We start from the raw sequence: 16,998 nt of genomic DNA on the forward strand, positions 1-16,998 counted from the left end.
ATAAGGGCCTGCAATATACTGTTGGGAACCTTAGCTCAGAGCCATGCGGTGCTATAGAATTAAGCAGACAAGCCACCAGTTTACCTGATGTAAATTCTTTGGAGACGGAGGTTGGCATTCAAAAGAAAGCCAGGACACTGATAATAGATAATAAATAATCCATGGGAGGAAATGCTGCAAGTCCGAGAGGTTTAGATGGGTATATCAGGACTCCATGAATCTACAGGGGAAGGTGGGTTAGATGTTACACTAGCCTGTACCCCTTTGTATATTGTCTAGACTTTCATCATGAGAAAGGGTGCCAATTGATCACAGATCTTGCGAGGAGGTGATTCCTTGCAAAGACCCAGGGGTGCATTATTTATGATCTTAAACAGTTGTTTTTGTAGTTTATTATTCTTACTAATGTGATTATAATAGAGCTGTTACTATGCACAATTGCTCTTTTTATAAACTGACAAATGACTGAGAATCATGTCTCCATGTTTAGTTGTGCTCCATGTTCTCCGTAAGTAGCTATTTTAACTCCCTTGATGGCAGGTGTAGGCAGTGTAAACCATGCAGAATCTACATGGCTTCATTTGGGTCAAATACTTGCAGTACTGCATAAGAAAATGATATAGGCCATTTAGGCCTTGGTCTTCCTGGATTTCAATCTACAAGAGAAGTCTAACAAAATTTCAGATGTATGCCGCAAACCTTCTTATAGGGAAGGGTTATTACAAAAGATCTTTTCTGATTCATCCGATCTGTTATAAGGAACGAAATGGCAATACGGTCTGCTAAATGAGAGCTAAGGGACTAAGTGATTGAATGATGCAATCATGTAAAAGTTTGATCTTTAGGATATCTCTTTTTACATGGGTGGGTTCCTAATCATTAGTTCGAATTTTAGCGTAATTTCCCAACAACTGCGATGCACATGGCGAGTCTGCTTGTTCTACCCAGAAATGTAGGTCCGCTAAAATATATAGGTGCACGTAAATCAGATTAATATCAGCAATAAGGTCAGCACAACTGTCTGCAAAACTGGGTGAGGTGATTGGGAATGGTGATATACAGCAGAAGAGAAGAACAAGTGTGAATGGGAGAGTTTTTAATTTGTAGAAATACTAATTCAGAATTAAAGATTTTGATGTTGTATACATTTATATATGAATGGCCAGCTTTCCCTACATGTTAATCTAAGTGGTTCCAATTCGTGCAGATGAAGGAAATAAGGCACCTAGATAAAATAACATGTCTACGTTCAAACAATTTGGTTAATTGTGGAAGCCAGATGTATAATTTTGGACTTCTGGTTCTGGTGACAAGCTTTGCTGCCAGACCACAACCACTCAAATGACAAAATAAAAACCTATTAGGTCCACAAACGTCAATGATCTACAAATTACTCAAAATACGTCAAACATAAGTGAAACAGAACTATTGGGCCACCAATTATGAAACACTCTAAACACAGATTCTATAGAACACACACATTTCTCTCACACAAACATCTGGAGACGTCACTGCTTCCCTTTCATAGTCGAAGGAGACTAACCCTCATGGTGTGGGTGAAATGTAAACACCCTAATCACTCACAGAATGAGAAATTATGAATACAGGCTAATGAAAAAAGCATTAACAGAGGATGGGACTTTGTAAAAATAAAATAAAACATGGCAATAAAATACACAGCCAAAAACGTACTGGGAGAGGCCAGAGACCATATGCTGTTTGCATTGACAATTACCTTTCCATCAAGGACCACATCACACAGAAAGCCCACACTGCCTGGTACCAGGCCTAACCTTCACCTTGATCCCACAGAAAGCTGTGCGGCATGTGGCATCCCATTACAACTAGGAGTACTACACTGTTACCCCTCCAATCCCGCATCACCAGCAAAACAGCCTGCATCACATAGCAGGCTATGATTAACAAGGTTCCACCCAACCTCGCTGAAAAATCATCTCTGGAATCCTTCCTGCAGTTCCAGCAGCCACAACATCGCCAGACCAGAATTTAAGAGATGAAAGAAGGAAAGACACAGGAAGCCAGCCTTATCCTACTGTGCATCCGGATTGTGAAAGAAGATACTGATGCACATCTGATTGGTGGCATTTTTCCTGCAGTTCATGCAAGATGGAAGCGTCTACCTCCTCAAGAGATAACCTGTTGCCCACTGACTGCCTGACAGAACGTTTCCTCCACACCTTCGCTCCCACTGCACCTCATGTATTTCCCCCTTTTCCAGTTTGTTTTCCATATATTCCATATCACACAAGCAGCGCAAATGGTGGCAAAATGATTCGTTCTAGGTTTTGTACTGATGCATACTCTGCATAATTCTAGCCCCAAGTGTGAAGAGATCGATTTAGCATGGCAGAAAACAAACTGAAAAGACTCAGAGAGGATTAATATGTTGCTAATCCCATCAAATCAAAAAGACACACACAAAAATCAGCAACCTTTTGACTAGGGGGCCTGGACATCTTTCCCTTACAATGTTAGTAGGTACTGCACACATGGCAATCGATACAAGATAGCGTTTTGGAGATGTACAAATAATACAAAATTGAAAGCTATACCTGATCGTGTCCGTCCCGTATTACTGCCAGCTCCTGTTCTACTTCTCCAACATGACTAGTTGCCTTGGCAACTTCTGCTCGCTCCAGGTCCCTTTCAGCCATCAGTTGTTCAATGTGCTGCTGCTTCTCCTTCAGAGCCTCTTGCAAGGCTGTGGTCCCAGAAATCTTCCTTGCATAGCGGGAGGAAGTTTCGGTTAGCTGCAAAATAAATTGAATACAAAAATGATTCTAAATAAAGTCTTTAAGATAACCAACTCTGTCAATGTGCTGAACAGCCATACGTACAGAGCCCATCCACAAGCACAGAGTAGAGACACACATAGTAAAAATACCTTTTATAAAACATGTCATCAAACGCAGATGCAGTCAGTGACTAAAATACCTGAGCCTACGCTATGGTGTTCCAGTTACCAAGGCAACCAACATATGTGCAAGAGAGAAAGAGCCAGAAATAAATAAAACTGCAGGAATTAAAGCATGTTTATGACACATCAAAATAATTATCACACAAGACAGATGAGATTTGCTTCCAGAATCAAAGACTGAACTTTTAATTGGCTAGCATTTAAAGACCACAATTTACAAAGGATAAACAGGTTTTGTGGTATATGCACTGCCTCTGGAAACCAAAAACCCACTTTGACCCAATTTCACATTATGGGCACCATTATTCCATTAACAGGAAGTAAAACAGTAAATTAATTGGTTCATGCTATACTTTGTATGACACTATTTGTGGACTGCACAATTTGAGCCTCGGATTGGCTAAATAATAATTAAAAAAACGAGTGAGTGCTATCTTAATTTCTCATTCATTATCAACCTTGTGGCAAGCATCACAAAATATTCATGACACATGCACCACATTTCTTTTGACAACCATTTGTTATATCCATCAGTTATTAGTTCAACATGTTTTGCTAATTAGCTGGTTATATCCTTGTATATTGTCTTTAAACAAATGTGTTGACACATTCCAACAGGTTTTTTGTGGTATAACATTATTCATTTTGTAAATAAAAAATTTCTTTTTCCCATATTACGTTTGCCAAAATCAGTTACTGAGTACATTACACTCATGAATATATAAATAAAAAACACGTTAAAAAAATTATAAATTCAAAGTACAAATAATTCCTAGTTCAACATAATCTTAAAGAATGTTGCTAAAAAAATACATCCTACTCACAAGAAGGGGATTGTAGCACCCCCCAACCCACCTTATTTATGTACTACGTGTGAAGAGGTGTGTGCCTGTGTATTTCACGTGCTATGGGTAGTAGCTATGGGGATTGTGGCTCACAATACACATTTGCTTGTTCATTTTTAGCGCTATCACTTTCACAATATTAAAATTACAATGTGCATACTCCCTAACAGTTACTATTTCAGAGAAAGAGGAATTCCAATCACGGACATGGATGTTGACTTTATGATATAATCTACCCATATAACAATATTTATTATGTAACTTTTTATATACAGTGTATTCCCCAGTAGTGTGTACATAGTACCACAGCCTGCACATATTGTCACAACGTTACAGAGATTCTTGATCTATGCAGTCTATATTAACTGTATTTATACAACATCTGTTTACACATCAAGCTCATATATAATGAAAGCTTCAGTAACCTGTGGTGAACCTTTACTGAAAAACAACCCCCAGTTCAATGATTCATCAAAACCCCTGGGGCTAAATTTTCCAAAGCAACTCATTCATTAACTTTTCTGTGATGGAATCTCTGCTCTAGTTCCTCCTCTTGAAAGTTTAGGTATTGAATCAATGACTTAATAACATAGTTGTAATATATGATGGCCCATTTAAATAAAACATTGTGCTACTGGTCAGTTTTTGTTTTTGATCGTTATTTTCATTTATGTTCACCAGTACTGGTGACATTACAAGTTGTGTCTCCAACATACATACATCCTGCCAAATGGGCATGTTTTTGCAGACACCACATATTTGGGGTGGCGCTCTCGAGCTTGTAACCAAGATGGCCACTGTCTTCTGAGCTCTGCATGGAGGCGCCGGGAGAAGGAGGTTGCTTGCCGCATATATCTGGTGCGCCAGTGTTCTGACAGCGGGTTTCGGCACAGAATGATCCAGTGCAGCTGGGATCAGATTTTGGTTGGGACCAGACGCTGAGAAGCTTGCTTGCTTGTAGAGCCGCTGGGAAGGTGGTGCGGGTGCAGGTGAGCCAAGCCGGGAAGGCAGTGGCAAGCAGGCCACTGTTTATGGTGTGCCGCCCCAATGTAACGTGAGTGCCGAAGGACAGAGGTGGTGGCAGTCGTGACATGCAGAGTGTGGGTGAGAGGTCGGGCCGCAAGGAGGTGTCTGGCCTGGGGGATGTGAGAGACGCATGCCCTTGAAAACAGTGGCACGGGCAGGGATGCTGGGCAACTGAAACCTGCAAAGTTTGGGTTGGGCCTCCGATTCTTGGCTCACTGTGCCCGGGGGTGAATATCTGTCCTGAAGCTTGATGTCTGAGTAAATGAGCTCCCCTCTCTACTGGTAGTGGTGGTGTTGGTGGTGGTGGTGCAGTGTGGGCTGTTAACGCCTCTGGAGTGCGCCGGATGAACAACGAGAGTTCTGTGCAAGCCCGCGTTTGACCTGATGCCTGATAGGTATGGTAGTGGAGACGACTGGTACAGGTGCAAAACGACTGAATTGGCACCCTCCATTATTGACGCAAGGGGCAGGGCTGCATACTTACTCTCCTTAGTTACTGACAGTTTGTGTGACCTGTTTTGAATATCAACTGGCAGTGAGGGTGCTGAAGACCGACACTGACGGTCTGCGCCCAAGGGATGGTGGTGTGCTAGTGGAACTCCATATTACTTCTGAGGTGGAAGGAGTATTGGGATTGATGCAACCTGCTAAAGGTGGTAGCTAGTCGCTGTCTGTTCGCTTCGGAACAGTATGCACACTAGTCCAGAGAGCAAGTGCAGCTGTTTCTCCCAGTCCCCTTTCCTCCATACGTCCCACCATCCTCCCCCTAATAAAACTGGTGTCATTAGGCAATGATAATATTGTTGATGCGTCAATGGGGACTGAGGCGTGGTGCTGGTGGGCGGAGTCAGGGGAGTGCATGCTCCTAGGGCTGTGGCCCTGCGCGCCTATAAATTTAATGGGGAGAAGATTTTTTGCAGTGAAAAAGGCTCTGTCTCCCGTCCCTAGCGAGGGACGCCCATTCAGTATGGAGGAAAGGGGATTATGGACTAGGAGTATGTTAGTCACTACGGTGAGTAACTATTAATTTCTTTACTCAACACATTTCACCTATATTATACAACCATTGACACAGGGTCAAATACTTATATGGCGTTTATGGACCTGGAGCAGGCATTTGATGGGGAGAGTCGGGATAGGCTTTGGAATAAACTACTTGAAAGGAAATACCAGCAAGATCTGGTTGAAGCAATTAGAGCTCTATATACGGACACTTCGATCCAGATAAGGCTATCATCAAAGGGTGCACTTTCAGCCAAGATCCCTACGTTTAGGGGGCTAAAACAGGGTTCTTCACTGGCCCCGTTTTAGTTTAGTCAATATATGGCAGATCCTGGGGATTCTCAGAAGCATCTCCGGGCTTTCCCCCTGATAATTAACGTTATTCAGGAGCCCTGGGTCTTATACGCGGATGACCTGGTCTTCATTGACTAAATCCAGATAGGGTTACAGTGTAGATTGACTGCCTTTCAACTATACCTGGAGGCAAATGGACTGAGCGTAAACGCTAACAAATCTAGGATTCTGGTGATGGCTTCAGCTCAGAGGAAACCGAGGTGCGTATCGTTGACATATAAAAGGGGAGAAACTAGAGATCGTGGAAACAATGACATATCTGGGAGTAGTGCTGAATAAGAAAGTCAATGATCAAGCACACCTCAGGAAACTTTAGGCCAAGACTAAAGAACTAGCGGCACAGGGAAGAGCAGTGCACAGGAGATACAGAGCTTTCTCAATGTGCCCTCTTATCACCTTCTATAAACAGAAGGTGGAATACATCTTAACATATGGGGCATAACGTACGTTCAGTCTGCCATGGAAAGTCTGCAATCTCTTGGAAGGTCTTTTCTGGAGAAACACTCGAGGCTCCCAAATTTATTGCCAATGGCAGTCATTCGATTTGAGCTGGGGCTCCAATCAATGGAGTCAATTGCAATATGGAAGTCTGTATCAATGTTCAGGAAATTTATGATAGATGATAACATACCTCCATTAGACATTTTGAGAGAAAAAGATTCCAAATTAGTGGATAAATGGTATGGGAATTGGAAGGAGAAATGTGCGGTCATACTCAGTGATAGTGATATTACAATCAAGATGCTGATAAAGAACCCACTGAAGCTAAAAGGAAATTGCAAGATAGGGATTGGATATCTACTCAAACGTCTAGGAAGCGTGATAAATTCCACTTGGAAGGGGGTAGTGGGAATAAGCCATTGAATCAAATCCCCAGATACCTGCAGATATTCCACTCGGCCCATTATCGAGACCTTTTTATAAGGACACGTTTGAATATGTTATTGACAGAAGAGATCCAATTGAGGGAACAAATGGGGAAAACTATGCAGTATGTAGATACAGTAGGGAAGAAGGGGGTATTGAATCCCTGTTCCATTTGATGATGATGTGTAGAGCCTTGACAGAGCTTAGATATCGGTTTCTGGGAGGTTTTTCCGATCAATCAAACTCACTATCTGTTGAGGAACAGTGGAATATGTTTTTGATGGGAGAAAGGGTGAGCCTGGAGTTGGCAGATATGAAGTTTATTAAAAAGGTTGTCTTCTCCTAAAGAGGGAGGGAGTGAAAATAAGGAAGGCGGTAAAAGGGATACCTGATTTGATTGTATTACTGGATTTTAATTGAATCTATGATTGCTAATGACTTGATTCTGATTGATATTGGAGAGGCTGCTTTCTCTCGTTCATGGAGTTTAAAAAGTTTACTTTGTCTTTTTCTTAATAAACCAAACGCAATGAAAAAAAATAAAATAATGGCAAACAAGGATTACCAGAGTGGCGACCAGGAATTATTCCAAACATGTCAATCTGTGAAAGATCCAAAGTTGGGGAATTTAGGCATTTTTGTCACCAATCATGCAATGAAGAATCCACTATGCCTTCATAGAGAGATAAGGAAAATACTTTGGCAGAGAAGAACAAGTTACTTACCCTTGGTAACGTTGTTTCGACTGGATGTTCCTCCAACGTATTCCTCATCTTTGACATGTAATGTCTAGCTTCAGCTGCTTCGGAAAAGAAGTTTGGCAGAGGGTGCCGTGCATCAATGGCGTTGAGTCAATGTCCCTCGAAGGCCTCTGTCGAGGGTGACGTCATTGGAGGATATATGTAGCACGCGTGGCACCCGTTGGCCTCAGTTCTGTTTTTCCCTCCTCGTATAGCCCAGATGTCCATAAATAAGGGCATGATAGTACTCAGCCTTGGTGTAACGGAAGATGTAATAGCATGGGAAATTCTACAGAGGGGTAGGTTGGGGGGCGATGAGGAAAATGTTGGAGGAACATCCAGTCGAAAGAACGTTACCTGGGGTAAGTAACTTGTTCTTCGAATGGATGTCCTCCAACGTATTCCTCATCTTTGACAGACTCCCAAAGCAGTATTTATGATGGGAGGAGAGTGTAGAATGTATATATTAAGAATTTTATAGGGCAGAGTAAAGTACCGCCTTAGCAAAGGCAATGTCTTGAGCATGGGAAGCATCCAGAGAATAATGCTTGTTTTGTAAACATGTGTACTGATGACCACGTTGCAGCATCACAGATATTCCTAATCGGAACACCCCTTTTAAGGGCTGTAGATGTAGCCATGCCCCTGGTGGACTGAGCTCGCAAACTTCAGGAGGGTCTTTGCCTGCTAGCCTGTAGCATTCAGATATGGTAAGTATGATCCATCTAGACAAGGTCTGTTTGGAAGCAGCCTGTCCTAATTTGTGTTCTGTATATCCTACAAAAAGTTGGTCGTCCGCTCTCAACTTTGACATTCTGGAGATGTAGAAACGTAATGCTCTCCTAGGGTCCAGCCTATTAAGCCTTTTCTCTTCCTTACCAGGAGGAGGTGGAGGATAGAAGGAAGGCAGAACAATTTTCAGACTTAAATGAAAGTCTGAAACTACCTTTGGTAAGAAGGAGGGTTTTACCCTTAAAACAACCCTATCCTTGTGGAATATGGTAAAGGTTAGCTTGGATGAAAGTGCCTGCAACTCGCTCACTCTACGGGCTGATATTAGAGCTACCAATAGTATTATCTTAAAGGTTAACAACCTTAATGGACATGTGTGCAAAGGTTAAAATGGAGCACACATCAGGAATTTCAAAACCAGGTTAAGGTCCCAAACCGGAATCTGAAAAGGAGATGGAGGGAACACATTAGTGAGCCCTTTTAGAAATGGAGTCACCAGTGGGATCTTGAAATAAGAACATACTTCTGACAAGTGCTTAAAGATTGACAGCGCTGCCAACGAGTCCTTAATGGTGCCAACTTGAAGGCCCTTATTTGCTAATGAAACCAAAAAGGATAAAACTTCCAGAGTTTTACACTGAAAAGGATCAATATTCTTTTTCTCGGCACCAGTTGCAAAACCTATTCCAACAGCAACAGTACAAAGACTTTGTTGCTGGCCTCCTGGCCGAAAGCAATACCTCCATTACATCATCGGGGAGGTTCCAATCCTTCTATCTCAGCCTTTCAGAAACCAAGCGTGAAGCTTGAGAGTCATGACCTCTGGATGGAGAACCCAACCTTCCTCTCGTGGAAGAAGGTCCTCTCATTGTGGAAGACGCATCGGAGGACAGATGGACATGTCCAGAAGGTCTGGGTACCACGTTCCCCTGGCCTAATCCGGGGCAATTTGGATCATGTGTTTCCTGAATCTTCTAAACCTCCAGATTACGTGAGGAATGACGGGGACTGGAGGAAACGCATACATGAATGGAAACTCCCAGTCAACCACGGACGTGTCTCCAAGAGCTCCTCGTGGGGGAAATTCACTTGAACAGTACTGCTCGCACTTCCAGTTGACACCGGTCGCGAACAGATCCACTTGAGGGGTTCCCCAAAGGGCGAAGATCTCTTGAAGGACTTCCTGAGCTAGTTCCCACTCGTTGAGACTGTGCTCTGCCTTCTCAGAGCATCCGCTGCCGTGTTCTCCTCCCCGGCTAGGTGAACTACTGATATGGAGATTCCTTCTTGAATTGCCCAATAACAGAGCTGCATTGCCTCTCTGCACAGTGGTAGTGACCCTACACCACCTCTCTTGTTTCGGTAGTACATGGCCACCATGTTGTATGTCATTATCAGGACATTCCTTCCTCGTACAGAGGGCAGAAAAGCCATCAGCGCTAGTCAGATTGCCCTCAACTCCAAAAGATTGATGTGTAGTTTGGACTCCGATGGAGACCAACGACCGCTGATTGTCAGATCGTTGGCATGGGCTCCCCACCCCGTGAGAGAGGCGTCCATCACTACTTTAATCTCCGGCCATGGTTGCCAGAAAGGGCTCTGCCTTCAGAATATTGTCCTCGCAGGCCCACCACAGAAGATCCTGTGAGACCCTGGTTGGAATCTGATATCGGTCCGACATCTTTCCTGAGAACTGGGACCATTGCGTTCTTAGAGCTCATTAAAGGGATCTCATTCTCAGGCGAGCCTCTGGCCCCAGAAAAATGCAGGGTGCCATGAGGCCAAGCAACCTCCGAAAATTAAACGCCGGTAGACTGCCAAGAATGTCTTGATCCCTCACCTCGGGTGGCAAGCTCTTTCCCAAGGGTGTATCTAGTACAGCTCTGATGTACTTGGGCTTTTGGGAAAGTGTCAGGCGGGACTTCTTGTAATTGAGGGAGAAGCCCAGTCTGTGAAGAGAGTGGCAGGTAATGTTGATATGATCCAGGACTTGTTCGGGAGAACGTGCCCTGATCAGTCAATCGTCCAGGTAGGGGTAGACGTGGATCCCCCTCTACTGAGGCTTTCTTCCACTACCGCCATCAGTTTGGTGAAAACCCTCGGGCGGAGGTCAGCCTGAATGGCAGAACTCGAAACTGAAAATGAGAACCGCCAACCGCGAACCTCAGATATTTTCTGATGGATTGGCACATGAAAATAAGCGTCCTGAAGGTCCAATGACACCAGCCAATCCTGTAATTGGAGGGCCTGAAGTATCTGAGAAAGTGTGACCATCTTGAACTTGTCCTTCCTGAGGAACTTGATCAAGTATCTCAAGTCCAAGATGGGTCTCAGTCCTCCGTCCTTTTTGGAAATCAAAAAATATGGGAGTACCATTCCTTTTTCCTCTCCGCTACAGCTACTGGTTCTATAGCACCTTTCTCTAGCAGGATTAAAATCTCCTGCACAAGGAGCGGATCCAGAGTGGTTCCCTGGTGGATTGTTCTGAGGTCTTCTTATAAAAGGAAGGCAATAACCGTGGGCTATGGTTTCCAGGGCCCAAGCATCTGAAGTAATGTCTTGCCATGTCTTGCCATTCTTGTAAATGCTGAGACGGTCTGCCTCCCACTGGTGAACTGTGGCTCAAGACCTCAGAGTGGTGTTGTGGCGGCTGTTGCAGAGGACGGTGGTAAGGAGGCTGCTGCTTGAGCTGGCTTTGCACCTATACCTTGACCACCACAACAAAACCTTCTTTGGCCCCTTTGACGGGCCATTCCTCTCGCCCTTCCAACTGAGGACTAGAAGCGAAAAGATCTACCCCTCCACGGTTGCCCACTAGGACAAAACGGCTGAGGTTGCCTAATAGCGGCGCCTAAAGATTTAGCCGCTGCCTTTGAGGTCTGCAACTTCTCAAGGCTCTCGTCAAAAAAGATGAGACCCGTCAAAGGGCATGTTGAGAAGCCTAGACTGCACATCTGGTGCAAAAACCTGACTTCCTCAACCATGCAAATCTGCACATGACAGTGCTGGCAGCCATTGATCTGCTGATGCTAACCGCAAAATCCAACCCTGATTGAAGGGACTCACATCTGGCTTCTTTGCCGTCCTTAACAATAGCCAAGAAGCCGTCCCTTTCTTCCACTTCGGAATATGCTCTGCCGCCATGGATATACAGTCCTACAGAGTATACAAAAATTTTGCGAGGGCACAAGCAGAGTTGGCAGATTTTAATGCCATGCTCCCTGTGGAAAATACCTTCCTCTCCCATCCATCTATGCGCTTATCATCCAAATCAGGAGGGATGGTAGGGTACGCTGCCTGTTTTGAAGTAGCTGTAGCTACCTGCACCACCAGACTCTCATGAGTGGGTTGTTTGGATAGGTAGTCGGGTTGCTACTGGAGGGGCAGTCTTTTTTGGTGAGGTTCTTGTCGACTTCCGGATTTGACTCTGGAGTCTCCCAGTTCCTAGCACCCTTTTAAGGGCGAAATAGGATCAGTCTGAAGACCCTTGTTCAGAATGTCTGTTAGGTCATCTTGGTCGTAGGGCAAAGAGGGCCTACTCCAAGCCAAATATTTGGTTACCTTTGACATATGCTGATGATAGGAGGAGTCAGCATGTTCCCCTGGTTCAGGCTTTGCGAATTCCAGTTCTGGGGAGGTGTCAACCCCACTTGCTGTTTTCATATAATTCTTGCATTCTGCTCTCCTCAGAGATAAAACTCTCTGGTACATTGGGTGTACCGTATTGTAACCCAAATGGTGCACCCTCATCCTCAGAATGGTCCTCCCACCTCAAAAATAGAAGTCAGGGACTTGAATAAATCATTTTTTGGGAGAGGAGTATAAATCTTGTCCTGTTTAGATACCGCAGGCTTCGATGTAGTCGAAGGCGTCAACGTTTTCTTTGTCGATGTCGATACATGAGAAACACTGGGTGCCGACGGCATGGCTGGCAAACATGGCGCATCCGGCATCAAAAAACACTCGGTGCCGAAGGCTGAGGGCCTGGCGGCCGTGGAAGGAACCGCCGGCATCAAGGGTGCCGATGGCGTGGTCGACCTCGACTTCGATTTTTCACCATGTCTCTCGTGATCCTTGGTCAGAACGAGCCCTGATCAGCCAATTGTCCAGGTAAGGGTAAACGTGAATCCCCTTTCTCCTGAGACTCGCTGCCACTACCGCCATTAGCTTGGTGAAAACCCTCAGGGCGGAGGTCAGCCCAAATGGCAGAACCCAAAACTGATAATGAGAACCGCCAACCGCGTACCTCAGGTACTTTCTGTGCTTGAGATGGATTGGCACATGAAAATACGCATCCTGAAGGTCCAATGATACCAACCAGTCTTGGAGTTGGAGAGCCTGAAGGATCTGAGAAAGTTGTTCTTCCTGAGGAACTTGTTCAAGTTTCTTAAGTCCAAGATGGGTCTCAATCCTCCGTCCTTTTTGGGAATGAGAAAGCAGGGGGAATACCAACCCTTGTTCCTCTCCGCTACAGGTACATGTTATATTGTAGCTTTCTCTAGCAGGGTTAAAATTTACTGCACAAGGAGTGGATCTTGAATTTTGACAGAGTTGGCTCCCCGTGTATGATCTTGAGGCCTTTTTTGAAAAGGAAGGCAGTAACCTTGGGCTACTGTTTCCAGTGCCCAAGTATCTAAAGTAATGCCCAGCCACTCGTTCAGATGCTGAGAGATTCTGCCTCCCACCGGGGTCTTGCGGGTCAAGGCCTCAGAGTGGCTTAGAGGCACCCCTTCCTCGTCCATCACGAGGGAATCTTCTTTGCTCCCTTTGTTCGGCCTGTCCTCTTCCTCTACCAACTGAGGAATAGAAGTGAAAAAAGAACAACCCCTGCAGGAAGATGAGCTCGAGTAGGTGTGTTGAGATTGTTAAATTGAGGTGTTAAGGGACTTACCCGCCACCTTGGAGGTCTGCAGCTTTTCCAGACTGTCATCCGCCTTGCTGCCGAACAACCTCGAACCGTCAAAGGGCATGTTGAGCAGTCTGGCTTGTAGATCCGGTGCAAAACCCGCCTTTTTCAACCACGCGAACCTGCGCAGTACGGTGCTTGCAGCCATGGATCTGCTGATGCTGTCAATCCCGATTGGAGACATCCTCCCATCGCCACCTTACCATCTTTAACTATATTCAGGAAGCCGTCCCCTTCCTCGCCTTCCAGAATGTGATCAGCCGCCATGGCAACACAATCCCACACAGTGTAAGAAGATCTAGCTAATGTACATGTAACATTAGTAGACTTCAAGGCCATGCTGCCTGATGAGAAGACCTTGAAAGCCCATGCATCAACTTTCTTATCGTCTCTATTTGGGGGATAGAGGGATAGGCAGACTGTTTGGATGAATTAGCAGCCTGTACTACTAGACTCTCCGGGGTAGGATGTTTTGTGAGATAGTCTGGATCACTGCTCGAGGGTGTATACTTCCTAATGTTCCTGTTCACAGAACGCCCAGATTCTGGAGCTTCCCAATTGGCCACAACCTTCCTCTGAAGGGCTTTGTGGAAGGGTAAGATTGGGTCCTTCTGAGGTCCCTGATCTAGGATGTCTGTCATGTCATCCTGCTCATATGCCGTGGAAACCCTACTCCATCCCATATTCTCTGTGACTCTGTTCATCAAATTTCTGTAACCTGAATCAGCATGCTGTGATGGGTCAGACCTGCCAAACTCCAATTCTGGAGAAGCATCAAGTCTACTAGCAGACTGCAGGGAGTCACAGAAGTCTTTTATCCTTGATCAATGAGCTCTTCAGGTACATTTCTTTGTGCCAAACTGCACCCCAAATGATGAGAAATCTCCTAATCAGAGGCATTTTCCTCTTCATATATGGAGGACATTGAGATCGAGGATTCCGTTGACAGTGTCGAAGACGGCTTCGAGAAAGAGGTCGATTTGTTAGGAATCGCCCTCTACTTCGGCATTGAATTAGTCGGCGTCGACACAATCCCCAAAGGCCACGATGATTTAAACTTTTTTGACGCTATCGGGGATGGACTTGATTCTCAAGTCGATACCTTTGATGCCTTTTCACCATGCCAAGTTTCTCGATGAACAAGTTTCTCGAAGAAGGCTTACTCTGTTTTGCCTACGTAGCCTTTGACTTCCCTAAGTCGTCCGAAGGAGCGACTGGGGCATGGCTCTTGCGTGACTCTAGAGGGGGTTGAGGCCGCATCTCAAAGATCTGCATCATGTCCACTCTGAAAGCATCCCATTTACTAGGGGAATCTGACCTAGTCGGGCACCTGATAACCTCCGTAGAGGAGTCCGAGGAAGAAGAGGGAGACCTATGGTGTCTCTTTTCTTTTAACCTTCTTCAAAGAAGAAGACTATGACTGCTTCGATAGGCTTCCCGACTGAGACCTCTTCGACCGTTTGTGCCGAGTGGAGTCTCTAGATTCCCCGGATTTCTTCGAAGAAGACGACTTCGGAGCTTCCTTCCCCACCGCCAGCTTACACCTGATTTCCCGGAGAGCTTTTTCCGTCATGGACTGACAGGATCCGCTGTCTTCGATACGGTGCCTGGAGCCTAGACACCAAAAGCGGACACGGTGAGGGCTGGTTATGGACATTTTAGCTCTGCAGTCATAACATTTTTTAAATCCCGAATTTGGGGTCAAATGTGTTGAAGATTACGAGATTTTGCTAAACTTTCGCGCCGTTAGTGCTCGTAGCGAAAGCTTTCGGAAATACGGTCCTGAGGCCCATGAGCGCTGCACAAGCTATTTATAGTACTGATGACGTTGATGTTTCACGTTGACCCTCGAAGGACATCAATGCCACGACATCGTGCACAGCTCCCTCTGCCGAGATTTATTTTTTACGAAACAGCAAAGCTGGCGAGATACGAATATCAAAGATGAGGAATATGTGGGAGGACACAATCCATTCGAAGAGGGCATTTCCCCCATCAAACATATCTGTGCCCAGACTATAGTTCTGAAGTCCTCTGGGAAGTTGGGGGCAGGAGGTGGGAGGGTGGATGAAAGTGTTTTATCTTCTGAAGGAAGTTAGCTGGTAGCAGGTGCATTTGGGCCCTTTTGTTGGTATGTTGTTTAAAGGAGAGACTGCTGTATACAGGGTCTATAAAAAGTGCTGTCTAGATGTAGACCTTGGCAAAGACATATTCTGAATCTGGAAGAGGATTCCATTTTGACGGTTGCTATAGGTAAGGTACCCATATGAAATTGACTCCTACCATCAAGTACTTGGATTTGCACCACCAAAGAAGTTCTCACCGCACATCTTGAGGATTTTCAGAATAGTGGACTAAGGCTGTGAGGCTCTAGACCAGGAGGCTCTAACGAAGTGTTGGAACCTTTGCATTTGGAGACAAGAATACTAACATGTGGAAACACTTATGCATCAGAAAGATAGAGCAGGTGTAGGTTGAAAACACTCAAACGGTTAAGTCTTCCAATTGAAACCAATAAAGACCAGGTCCATGAGAGGCCATCAAGAAGGACTTCCTTGCGTTCATAGAAAGGCTGTCTAAAAGCCAGTCAAGTTGAAGCTGGTGTCTGTATGTGTACTGCATGGGGGCAGAGGGAGAAAGAAGCCCATATCAGCTAATCGTTCAAGTAGGGGCAGACATGGTTGCTTTATTTAGTCATCTAAAAGGTGTCCGAGGCTATCATCTTTGTGAAGAGAAGGGAATGTGGTCACTCTGAAGGGGAATACACAATATGGGAACTAAAAGTGTTCTGTCATGATGCCCGCTCCCGGGGAGCCGGTTCAAGCCCGGCGTCCCCGAAAGCGGACATCCAGTCCCCAAGGAAGGACCCAGCAACCCCATATAGGGGCCCTTTGGACAGTGTCCTGGCGCCTATGGCGCCAGGCTCATAAAAGACATCAGTACTGGCGCCATAGGCGCCAGGCTCATTATGGGAATGCTTGGGTGCACTTACCTGATGCAGACCATGCTGCAGGATCCCAGCCTCCTTGAGGCCTGAAAGGAACTACTTTACCTGTGGGACTAATTTACCATCCGGGCGTGGTCGGGGAAGGATACATACCTGATTGGAGGAAGGATACATACCTGGAACTTCTTCCAAGGCTATTTAAACCCCACCCGAACAGCCACACGTGCTTCGCGTTGTTCTGCATCTAGCAGCTGGACGCTCACTGTGTCTGCTCCTGCATTCTGACTTCTGCCACGCCTGCCAGCATCCTGGATCACCTGCAAAGGAAGAGAAGAAGAGAACAGAAGAAGGAAAAGTCCTTACCTGCTAAATCTGCATCCCGGAGACATCTCACCGACAATCCTGAAAAGGAAGACTTTAATTTAAAAGCTCATCGCGTCGATCGCTGCAGCGCCGCATTCCACTCACCTTTACAGGGCGCCTCCATGTTCAGCAGCGATCATACGGATTCGCAGTCACGCCCCAGCACCTAGGGAGAAAAAGACCAGAACAAAAGGTGAGAGAGAGAAGGGAATAAGGAAAGCTAAATCTCCATGTTAAGACTTACCTGTTGATTCATTCCCTCTTCATTTCGGGTCCGC

The 16,998-nt window shown here is 45.4% G+C and overlaps 1 protein-coding gene across 16 annotated transcripts in view; it reads right to left on the minus strand.

Annotated features, from left to right (window-relative positions):
* The window catches only part of CLIP1 (CAP-Gly domain containing linker protein 1), a 1,286,645-nt gene that overhangs the window by 846,514 nt on the left and 423,133 nt on the right, over positions 1-16,998 (minus strand). For all 16 annotated transcript variants that reach the window (XM_069619609.1, XM_069619610.1, XM_069619607.1 and 13 more), the window contains exon 6: positions 2,574-2,771. In XM_069619609.1, coding sequence (XP_069475710.1) covers positions 2,574-2,771 — 198 coding nt within the window. The remainder of the gene's footprint in view (positions 1-2,573; positions 2,772-16,998) is intronic.

This window comes from Ambystoma mexicanum, chromosome 10 (genome assembly GCF_040938575.1).
Source record: "Ambystoma mexicanum isolate Mex_15411 chromosome 10, UKY_AmexF1_1, whole genome shotgun sequence".
NCBI lineage: Eukaryota > Metazoa > Chordata > Amphibia > Caudata > Ambystomatidae > Ambystoma > Ambystoma mexicanum.